General features: G+C 39.9%; 1 protein-coding gene across 1 annotated transcript in view; it reads left to right on the top strand.

Moving 5' to 3' along the window:
* The window catches only part of slc39a5 (solute carrier family 39 member 5), a gene marked incomplete at both ends in the record, with an annotated part of 4158 nt that extends 2099 nt beyond the window's left edge, over nucleotides 1-2059 (top strand). Inside the window, 5 exons of the mRNA XM_083676005.1 lie at nucleotides 490-553; nucleotides 967-1122; nucleotides 1240-1320; nucleotides 1551-1741; nucleotides 1910-2059. Coding sequence (XP_083532131.1) covers nucleotides 490-553; nucleotides 967-1122; nucleotides 1240-1320; nucleotides 1551-1741; nucleotides 1910-2059 — 642 coding nt within the window. The remainder of the gene's footprint in view (nucleotides 1-489; nucleotides 554-966; nucleotides 1123-1239; nucleotides 1321-1550; nucleotides 1742-1909) is intronic.
* Between the last annotated feature and the right edge of the window lie 10425 nt (nucleotides 2060-12484).

Here is a 12484-nt window from a genome sequence, read left to right as displayed (position 1 = left end):
CTTCACTAGATCAAATTAGCATCACCCAAATATGACAAATTTGGTTTCTTTCATTTTTCAGTACTCTTTGTGTACAAATCTAGCCCTGCTACTCTCCCTCAAATTCTCTGTTTTCAATGGGTGTGATTTAAGAGGTTATGTGTCACCACAATCTGCTCATGTTATACTCCAAAAGGATGAGAGCACTGGGTAGAAAAACTCATATAATATAAAACTATAGAAAAAAATCATATAAACCGATATAATTAAAATGATATCATTTCTTTACATTTTACATCCCCCCTCCCACTTTTGGAGCATTTTAATTGTATACAATGTAAGTATGTAACGTAACATTTACTCAGAAATGATTTGATATGGAAATCAAAGTAATTAAAAAAGTAATAACATGGAATCATAGGAGATTTAGTTTTGCATTCAGGTATGAATGTCATTGCAGTATGAATGTCATTGCATTCACATGACCTGTTTGAATGTTTGCGTCATCAGAAAGCTAAGCTGAAGGAGCGGAACACCGACTTAGATCCAGAGAAGGAGCTCACTGCACTGCAGAGTGAGTTGTGCAATTAGTGATTGTTGACAATATAATTTTACAATGAACGTTTGTCTTAATTCTATGTCAGTTTCTTCCAACACTGTCAAATTAGTCTGAATTAAAAGGAAGATATGTGTCACAGTTACAATAATGTGTATTGATTGCTGCGATGAATCCATGCATTGTGAAACATCTCTCCCATCTGATCTTTTTGGCTGCTATTTACTGTCTTTACTGACTGTTCTTTTTGCACTGTTTAAATTATTTTTATTGAATGTTTTACTTTTAGTATGTGTTATCTGTTGTGCCTGGGCACTTTATCTGTCTCACCGTGGGAGAGTGAGAAACGTCCTCTCGATTCCTTTGTATGTCTTGACGTGAAGAATTGACAATAAAGCCACTTTGACTTTGACTTTGACTTTGATTTTCAGGCCCAAACCTCCCAAAGGAAACACAGCCCTCTGAGCACGGTCATCATGGCCATTCACATGGCCCACCTGGCAGGGAACAAGCTGGAGTAGGAAGCCTGGTGTGGATGGTGGTTATGGGAGATGGGATCCACAACCTTACTGACGGGCTGGCCATTGGTAAACAGAGGCGCTGGGGTTGTTGGAGAAACGACATTTATGACTCCATGATGATCACATTGCAAGGGTTAGGGTTAGGGTTAGCCCAATTCTCACCCCCTCTTCCCCCTCTCTCAGGTGCAGCTTTCTCTCAGAGTCTGACTGGAGGTCTGAGTACCACTATCGCTGTGTTCTGCCATGAGCTTCCACATGAGCTAGGTATACTTACTGTATACACTACACCTTTACTGTGATGTCCAGCAGCTGCAACACTGCACAAAGCCTAAGCACTGCCTTTTTATGTTTATAAAGTAGAACTATTTGGAAACTTACCACACTATTACTTTTCACAGTAGGCACAGATTGTACAGTACAATCAGGTGATGGACCCATGCTCTGTGATGACATGACAAGGAGTATCTGAAAACAACATCTTATCCTCTACGCAGGTGACATGGCTGTGTTGCTGGCAGCAGGCTGGCCTGTGCGGAGGCTGGCTCTCTTCAGTGCTGTGTCGGCACTGCTGGGCTTCGTGGGCGTGCTGACAGGCTCCGTTCTAGGCCACCACTCAGCCCAGTTGTCCCCCTGGATCCTCACCCTCACAGCTGGGGTCTTTCTCTATGTGGCTCTCGCTGATATGGTGAGTCACTAAACACCAATGGGCTCCACACACTCCCAGAAAATCTGGTGTCTAACCCTAACCCTTGGGAGGATAACCCTTCACACTTATAGTTAGAATATTAAGTGGGTGGTCTAATTCAGTTTAAAAACTTTACATCTGTGACATTTTCTCTCCTCTGCTCAATAGATACCTGAGATGCTCCGTGGTGATCCTGGTCCAATGGGACCTCTGACTCGCTTCCTGCTACAGAACCTCGGCCTGTTGGCAGGGGGCGCCATCATGCTATGCATAGCCCTATTTGAGGACCATATCACATTCAACCTGGGGGATGGCTGATTCTAAGGGAGGAGTTGTGTATGAGCACAGAGATAGGAGGAGCCAGAGTGTTCACTTGGCATCCATTTCCGTCCGCAGTCTGTGGAAAAATAAGGACTGTAAATAAGGCCGTATTTTCAATGCTGGGAAAAATAGGTTTGCTGTGAACATTTGTTTTTTTACTAATATTTGCACACTTTCCTTATTGATTTGAGCTAAACGTCTGTAATGTCCAGGGTCTTACGATATTTTCGCTGCACAGACGGGAGCTTGTTAGACCGCCAATCAGGAGAGTGACTGCTATCCACATACGTTGTTGTTTACCAACAGGGGTCTGGCCAGACCCCAATACAAACAAAAAGAAAAAAATGCCACAATCTTTCAAAAAGTCAGATTTCTTCTTTCATTATCATTTATAACAACATAAAATGATTTGTTTTGTCAAAAATACCTAAATAGGGCCCAAGATTTCACATGCCCCAAATCGTTAAAATCACTTGAAAACATTTTTTTATGACACATGCAGGTCCATGAGTTGTACATGCCAAAATATAATGTTAATCAAGACTTCATTTGTTCAGCTCCCATAGGCTGAATTGGGCTATTAGTAATTTTACTGAATACTAAATTACTACTTGCACCAAATAAAGTGATTTGGAGTTGTTGGGGACATTATTTAAATTTACATCCTCAAAGTACCACCTGGGGTCTGGCCAGACCCATGTTGGTAGTTTGAGAGTTAACTTGGTTAAAGGTCGACTCTGGAATATGACATCACACCCATGAAACAGAACTTTCATTCAATATATTGTAGTGAACAGGAGTGAAAGACAGCATCCACTCGTTTCACTGCCCTTTCACTTTTTTTCTTTCCATATCCCTCGGTTTATTTTTTTGGTTCCATTTATCTTAAAACTAGCTTCAAGTAAACAGAACCAAAAATATTTTAATTCTACTGGAGATGCTAACAACTGCACAACAAAACTTGTGACGCATGGGCTCTGTCGCAACACGCTATATTCTCTGGTCTGTTGCAGCTCCATTTTTGAAAGTCCCTGGCAATATCGCCTCTCTTGTTTTTGCTATAACGTTATATCCCAGAGTCTACCTTTAACTACCCTCGTGACCTTTTATCACAATAGACTTTGGCTCAAGTAATATGGATGTCAACATCCTCGAATCAATGGCTGTTCAAACACACGTGTGAGGGAGTTCGTGGCATTATCCTGTTTTGAAGGATCAGGTCAGATGATAGCCCTGACCTGTGTGTTGTGCTGCCTTATCCTGCTTGCTCATCACAAAGTTTTCTTGTAAAATTTCCTCTCTAGTGACAGGTTTGCTGACCTGATCCTTGAACCCTGAGGAAATGAAGAAACACTCGCTTGTAAATGAAGATTATGTCCACCTTCTTTTCACTGTTTCGACATAGACAGGAGACGAATGAAAATCAAAGTGTCAAAAGCCATTCTTCAAATGATTTCATAAGATTCTTTTGCACAAATGTTTGTGTCATCATTCAGGAAATGTTATTGAAGAGTGTGCAGCGTCAAATTACGTTATTTTTTATATAATCATGTTAGACAATAAAGATGTATCTCATCTCCTGCTGTCCCTACCCCTGCCTGACTCCTAAACATTTCACACTAAACTTCATCAGGTTATCGTGCCACAGTAAAAAAAGAAAAAACACACACACACACACACAATAGTCGATAGTAAGCAATAGCACTTTATTTGAACACATATCCAACCCTAAGCCACAATACTGAATGACAAGACCAATTGGCTGCAGCAAACATTGTATAAAATAGATTTAGGTTTAATATCATGAAATTCTTTTTTTCTTTTTTCTTTTTTTTTTCACGTCAGAAAGACTGATGCAGATTTTTCCAAAATTGTGAATGATCTTATACATATATCTGTAACATTTTGTGACAAATTATCACTCATGTTCACACAATGGAATAACAAGGCAAAGTGCTTTCAGGATTGCATTGTCAAAAAAGAAATGAATGGCTTGAGGTTGAGGAGGGATTGTGGAGGGGGTGGGGGGTGTTCCTGTCTTGGTGTGAAGGGGTGGGAGGTGGGGTGGGAGGGGGGGATATGCATGGTCAGAAACCTACAACTTCTCACCTTGTCCTGTATCCCCCTATCATTAAAGCAGATGTATAGAGATTGGGAGGTTGGCGGTGAGGAGGCAGACACCAACCAAAGTTTGGTTTGGAGTGGACTTGTGTTATTGAAGGCATACGGTTTGAGGGGACAAAACTCACCCTCATACAGAATAACATGTGCATAACCAGACTCCCTCATGCCAACCTGTTAAAAATATATATGTTGATCTAGTACCAAAACCAGCTGTGCGCAAGAACTAACTAAGTAACTACTCCAACAAAACAAACATTCACATTCCATGAAGCTGTAAACTTTGAGATATATTGTAGGGCACAACATGAAAACATAATGCACACATAGGGGAGCCTAAAACAGGAGAGATAGGGGTGTTGTTCAAAAAACAAACAAACACAAAAAGCCAATGTATGGTAACTCATCCCCGAACGATGGGTTTTGCTAGGCATCACTGAGTGTTAAAGGGGATAGACTATCACAATCAGCATTATAACACAGTCTGGCTTCACATTCCAGTGGTATTTTGTTGTATAAATGCTTCATAAATAATTTCATGTCTGACAGACACATATACATACAATCAATCAAGCACACTTCATTATGTATAATTATCATTGTTCATGGCAAAATTCTATAGTTCCCATACCGTGTATACATAGGTTAGTTTTATGTCAAAACAGGTGGAGACAAACTCAATACATGAAGCTGCAACATATGGAGGTAGGAGAAATGCTACTACTGAAATGCTAACATGATTATTTACACAGATAATTCCATTATATTCGCATCAAGCTTTCAGAATTTAAAGTGTGATTTTATATTAATATTTGTAATTGGCTAATTTCCAAATGGAGTAATGTCATCATGGGTCCTGTTGTCATCACAGGTCTAGAGATTATGCTGGTGATGGCGTTGTCTACTCTATACACAGTAGATCAGTATTTGCAGATTTGTTAATGAGGTAATCAGAGATACATAGGAAACCCTTTCATTGACCCACACATTCATATGGGCCAAGTGTCAAGGTTAGCCTACAACACTACCATTCACCAGCAAAGCAAAGAGTTTGTACTTTTTTTCACCTAACAGCCAAGTTTGCAAAAAAAACAAAAACTTTTGGAATGTTTAGTGGACAAACCAAATAGGCTAATAGTTATTTTTTCCAAGGTGCATTGTGGAACGATTGGATTGTAACTTATCACATCCAGTCTCTTCAGATGGGCTCCATGGTATTTCCCCAAATAAGCCACTCAGTGAAACAGACAACCTTTTATCCATCTTTTTCAGTTCAGTCTTCCTGAAGTCAGACTGTCTCAGTAGCAGATCAATGCCTGCTCTAGTCCAGTTCAAATAGGATTGTTATAAACTACAATGAAGGGTCTTCTTACATTTATGGTGCCACAGAGTAAACAAGGAAATTGTCAAGGACTAACAAACATCACAAAATGAGCCAATGCATCCTTTTGCTTGTATTGCTCAGTGAGAATGTAGTAATTGACATTTACTGTATGTGAACATGAACCACCAAAGGAGTCCCTTACAGTCCACAGATACTGGCCTCAGACTTCATACTATAGGAGACCACAGCAAGGTAATTATCAAAAACACTTTCCAGGGAGCTGCTTATGGGCAATTTGGATTGTACGGCTCAGCAATTGATAGTAATCCCGTGTGTTTATCCTAGAACCAATTTACAGGAGCGGGCTCAAAGAACAGGCCTATAGAAGTCTACTGTATAAAGGCAGATGACTGCCACTAGTCAGTTCACCGACCCAGACTACTGTACAGTATGTCATTCAACCCACTGGGCCAAAACTATACATACACATCAAGGGGAATGCTCTTCTAAAACCACAATCACAAGACTCCCAACACACTAAAGTTCCAAAAGGTGTAGTAGATATAGGCTACACTTCATGCTCTAGACACAGATCTATCCTTACTGTCTAGTGTCTACAGTATTCTCACAGGCCCATTTTGAACAGCGGCTGACGTAAAACAGGCCTGGTTGTCCACAATAACACAAACAACTAAATTGTAAGCACTTAACATGCATGTAAGACACTATAAAAAGCTCTTATCCATAATGTTGTTTAATAATTCTTAAATAAGTCTTGGATAGTCTTTTTTTTTTTATTATTACAACTTCGGTTCTATCCTTCCCATAATCTATAAATATAACACATGTACAGAAGAAGATCAGCTCAGATTCAGCTCAGCTCAGAGTTAATTAATTTCCTGAACTGTCCAAGCTTTACAAACTAATTCGGTAAGATACACACCTTTTATGGGGTTGTGAAGGGTGGTGATTTGTAGGACACCCATAATGTTTTACTTTGATCAACAAATCTATTAAAAAGGTAAGGCATTTCAAAATTCCTTTAATCCACAGCCAGTACATATTGAGAGAACATTTCATTTGATGCGGTCCAGATGAGGATGCATATTGCATACACAAACACACACACACACACACACACACACACACACACACACACACGCAAGCGAACATAACCATCAATCAGATTCAAGGACATGAAGTTCCATACTATCTAAACACATTCATGACATACTCACACACTGTAGCTACATCTATCAGTCAACTGATCTGGTTGCATGGTCCTTACTATGACCAAGCAGTTTTTACACTTGAATATTGATCACAGTTTTTAAGAATGTAAATTTCACACACTCCATTAACAAATGCAACTTATCGGGATGCACAACAGGGACAGGTTAAAGCCTACTACTGGATTGGCTACAAGTTTTTTTTGTGTTTTTTTTGGTGTTGAAAACGGAGGGCATATTCTTTAATTGAGGAAGCGATGATAAATAAGAAGGTTATTGCACTTGTATCGTTTCAAAAAGAGGTCAGCATAATAGATGATTCATGCCTTAATGCTATTATAAGACAACAACTGTTAGACCACTTCTATAGTATGGTCTTCACACAGTTAACACTGCACACAGCTACTACTTGTAATCACTCTATCCTACGAACACAAAAACATTCTCCACAACCAATCTGCAACATTGTCACAACCAACAATTATCGTTATTACTTTTTCTTTTTACGTACCCTATGAATTCACAACTTGGACTATTACTGCACGACTAACATTGATGAATACAAAAATTGGAGAGGAACAATCTGAATTGATATGCTCAATTACTGTGTTGCTGCTGACACAATCAAGCCCCCCCCATGCTCTCCTCCTTCTGGGGGGGGGGGGGGGGGGGGGGCTTGATGCTGCCTCGCTCACAACTCGAAACCTTTCCTCACTCAAGACCCCATGGCATTGAGAGAGACGTCTTTGCCTGGAGGTACCATCTTTGGATTTGTGCTTTTCAAAATGTTCCCCACCCATCCAATGTTGGGGTACCCAGCAGTAGAAAGGGTGGTGGTGCAGTGATGTTATACACCAATATGATTGGACTCAATCTCAGAAATCCATAGCATTATGAACTCTGGAATTATGACAATAAAGAGTTGTTTATTCTAACTCGCATCACATACGCTGAGAATGTTCTGTTCAGAGAGATGTGCCCTTCTATGCTTGTACGTATTCATTCATAAGGCTTCCGGGAGGTATAAATGGAAGACCATGCCTTACAGCATGAATTTAGTAACAAATAAAAGGCACCATGCCACTACTGTGCTGGTTATCACAATGGTCCAAATGATGGGGGAAAAACAGACAACGGATACAGTTCTATATATATATATATGTACACAACAAAATTATTATTTTGCAGGGGGAAAGCTAGCATCAGTGAGACAGTCAACATACGGTATAACATCCCATATTTATAAACTGAAGGAGGTAAAATGACTGCATAGCACTCCCCCACTTTTAGATTGTATCTCAATGGGATCTTTTCTGCCCCGTGTAACGTTTGTTGCTAAATTAGACGTATCTTGCTGTTCATCAGAGAAAACAAAACCGTGTGATCACATTTGATTTTGTTCTCTCCAGCACTGAACTAGCCAAGGGACTCGGCTGGTATCCGCTCTTCTTGAAATCTAATACGTCACATGCAGCGGAACAGACAGATCGACTAAACGAATGGCATCAGCAGAATCACAGAGGACCACAGAGCAGGCAGTCAGATAAAGGACAGAACTGTTGAGGTATGAGTCGTAAAACTGTAGGTCTAATGAAAGTAAGAGGTGCTTTACACTGCCTTGTAAGGAGGTGCACAGCACAGCCTAGCTGTAAGTTAGAGAAACATTAGTAGGCCTACATAGACAAAAGCAGAGGTTTCACTAATCGCTAGAGGATGCTTTTAGACAGAGCAATAGACTACCAATGACAGATCAAATTGTTTGTAGTCAATTAACTTATTGGACCTAAAGAATTTCCTTTCTCTCAACTGCTACTTTGAGGTCGACAGCCGTATTTGGTTTTGTGTATTAAAGACAAGCTGAACTAGATTGAAACGAGACTAGACTGAAACCTTAAATCATTCATTCACAGTGGTAAATATGGCAAAATCCCAAAACCTCTCTCGATAATCTCTGCAACATGGCAACCTTGAGCTCTGTGCTACTTAGATGGATGTGTGTGCTTCTGGACACCCAACGATCTATGTCAGAGCAGAATGAGCGATGTTAGTGACCCATTAGTCTCACTAGACAGATTCGATTCTGGGTTCCGAGATTAGTGACCCATAGCTCTTATTGGGCACTGCAAGATACTGGTTCCCCTTTCAGCTTTGGCAAATGGCTCAGCTGTGGATGCAAGAAAATAGGTCTGATTATCATTTGCCTTATATGAAAGTTACTTCAAGTAAGAACAGAGACGTCCATGGAGGTATATCTATTCCCTATTTACCATACTGTACGTCTGCCAACAACTAAAACGTAATGTTTCTAATAAGACACCAATTACACAACCCCCCTCTTACAAACATTATACTTTTTTTTTACCACACAAAAAGCAAGACTGATTACATTTTTCAAGCAAAGTGTCCAATTACAAATATGAGTATAAACATCTAATTCTAACAAATTGTTTCATCTTACCATGTCTGCCACCATGATTGCTTAACAGTTCATAATTTCCTGCTTACTATCCTAACGCTGTACAAAACTATTAGTATCACAATTTGCGATTGACTTACAGCTGTTCCTGCAATGCTTAAATCCAGAACTCAAAAACCAGAGATTAAAAACCAATCATTCTCAGCTGGTCTTGACCAGAGAAAATGATCCCGACAAACACTAAAAATAATCCTGACTGGATCTGAATTGGTTATTGACCCAAGTTAAAATGACCGACTGTGTTATGTTTAAAGGCAAACAAAGGTTTTTATGGCACTAAATGGATGTAGGTGCATTTTGTCAAATATAGGCTATCCATGAATGTGTACCGTTAACTACTGTAGTCCTATCTTCTGTTTACAAAGTACTGTAAGGCAATCTCAATGGTATTGATAGACATAAATGTGTAATTCTCTGACCTCCTGTCCCCTGCTGTGACCTTGTACTTTTCACTCAGTTCAAATGCAGTTTTTACATCATTAACAGTCAACGAAGGATTCAATGTTGAGATATTAGGGAAAGAGTGAGTGAATAATGTGTCAGAAGGCTACACCTCCCGTATTCACACCATTCATGTGCTTCACCACAGAAACAACTTGTAACACGTTTCCATTGTTCAGGAGAAACACCCCGCCCCCCCCTTCTCCATCCCAAACTCCATTACAGGAAGACAAGACTAATATGTAGCTCATTTGAATGAGGATTATTTCATGCTACTTGTATAATTTCATAAATATCAGACAAATGAAGAACAATAGTCCAAATTCAGGGGAAAGAAAACAGTCCTGCTCTAATTCGACCCTACATTCACATAAGTCAGTCAATTCATGGCACAGTTTGAAGGTGAGACTGTAAACTGATGGGACACATGCGTCTTCACTCAATCCATTGCTGCGGTTTCCCCTCAACCTATTTTGGCAAATAGGCTGGAACCCAAGATTCACACATCTAATGCACACAAATCGTCTGTTGGCATCTATGCTATGATTTTCTAAATTGGCCTAAATGGATGGCAGTGCAATATTTGTGCTGCACACTTCACACACACATACACACTCTATTGCTACAATCAAACCTTTAATTGCTTCCCATTACAAACCGACAGGGATACATATATGCTCCATTTGCTTTGTTTCATTACAGTTAAAATGGTGATCAAGCTTCTATACAATTACAGTCCCAATTGGTCATCTATCAATGGAATACACAAAACACATGCACGTTAAAACATTGCTGCTCTGGGGAAATGGCTCTCTCTGTTGGTCAACTAAGGGCATTGCAAGAGAAATGTCCCAGCCCAGACTGATCTGAATGACAGTTGCACCTGCGGATGACTGAGGTCATTAGTAACTGGTGGAGCTGTGAGGAGCCACAGCAGGTTGCATGGTGGAAACATGGCTCAATCACTGGCTGGACTGATTACAGGATTTGACCCTGGCTTGGCATCAGATACCAGATCTATAACTGTTTTTTTGGACATTTGTTGTGGACTGAACTTTTTGGATCCTGAGATCTTGTAAACTTGAGTTTAGAAGAAAAATGTCAATGAAGCAATGGTATAGTATACTATTTCCTTGCAACCTTTGACTACCTGTTATGCACCTCTCCTCTTCTCCCAAGAAGCAAAACCCCTAATTTAGCTACTACACATATGTATATAAATATCCATATTATGCACACATAGAAACTGAATGTGTTAAAGTGCTTAACTATTCTGCTAAGTGCCATGGAATCAGGGCTGAATATCAGATCTTTTTTTCATTCACAAGATTTGCTTATAGGTTCCACACAGCTCCTGAGACCGTAAATAAACCTATTTCCCCTTTACGCATCAGGAAACCGAGGACAATTTTCCCTTTGTTCCTCTACCCAAAATTTGACCCAGAAAGCAAGGATTGGGGTCATTTCCATTTCAATGCAGTCAATTCTGGAAGTGAATTGGAATTTCAATTCAATAATGAGATTTTTTTTCATTCAAAAACTTTTCGATTGTTGAATAGTAATTCAATAATTGCTCATCTCCTGAAAATGTACTCAACTGAAATCAAATTGACTCCAATCCTGCAGAGAACCCAACGTCAGGCACAATCTGATAACATGTAACTATGCCTATTCACTGTGGTACTTCATGACGTAGGTAAGTCCTCCTCTTTCAAATCCAATAAAGACAAAACTAAGGCATGTAATTCAGCCATCATTGAAGAGTTGCGGTGAAACACAGAATGAAATAATGTAAATGTGTCCTGAATCAGTGAAATGTAGCCGTCCCCTGATGATGTCATAGAAATGGTTAGGTAGACATATGAAGTCAAGCTAAAAGCTTCAGTGGTCCAATACAATCATTTTCAGTATATATAGTACCAGACATAAGATAAATACAAAACAAAACAAAAATCTAAAACATAGGAACTGGCCATAAGAGAGTGTAACCGTAGTTTTCTCTCTGTTTCTTTCTAGCTTTATCTGCCAGGGTTTAATTCTCTTGTTATTTATGACCCCAGGATACATGAAGAGTAATGCCCAACACTAGGCTATATGCACAGGTCTGACCAGGGTCCCCTGATACCTAGCCCCACCTGTTACCGTCATATCGTACGACAGGAACGTGTGGGGCTACCTGATACCATGCTACCAAGTGGGTCAACAGAGCACAATCCCAGGGTCCGTCAGTCTATGCCACCATGCATTCAAACTGCCATGATGTCATACAGTATGGGAGGCATGGTTCAAAAGGCATTTCATGAGATGCCATAGAGGCGATCCATTGCATTTTCGTTGGCACTGACAGAAGGATGCCCCCCCCCCAAAACAAATGCCAAGCGCAAAAACCGAGTTGAGCCATTTGTCTCTTGATCATTTCCATGAACTCAAACAAATAAAGTGAACATCAAAAGCTTTTCCAAGGAAACAAAAGCCCTTGTGACTGTGATTGTCTTTTCAATAAAAGTTCAAGGCCAGAAAGTAAATATTGCTTAAATCATACATAAACGAAAGGGAAGAGCATTCTCAGTTCATCTTTTCCGAAATACCAGAGCTGACCGTCAAACGTATCAAGATACAAGCTTTGAGATGGAGAGGTATTCTCCATCTCTCGAAACACTTGATTCTCAGAATTACAGATCAGACGAAGAATTAGTAGTCTTAGCCAACTAAAGCGATGTTGATTCCTCTCCTTCCTAAACACAAAAGTCAGTCTTATTCAATATTCATCAGAAAACGGGTGGGAAATTAATTGAAATGGCTTGTGGCGATAGATCATCTCTGAGCAAGAT

Source organism: Argentina silus (assembly GCF_951799395.1).
Source record: "Argentina silus genome assembly, chromosome: 8".
Taxonomy (NCBI): domain Eukaryota; kingdom Metazoa; phylum Chordata; class Actinopteri; order Argentiniformes; family Argentinidae; genus Argentina; species Argentina silus.
This window is presented reverse-complemented; position numbering and strand designations above follow the sequence as displayed.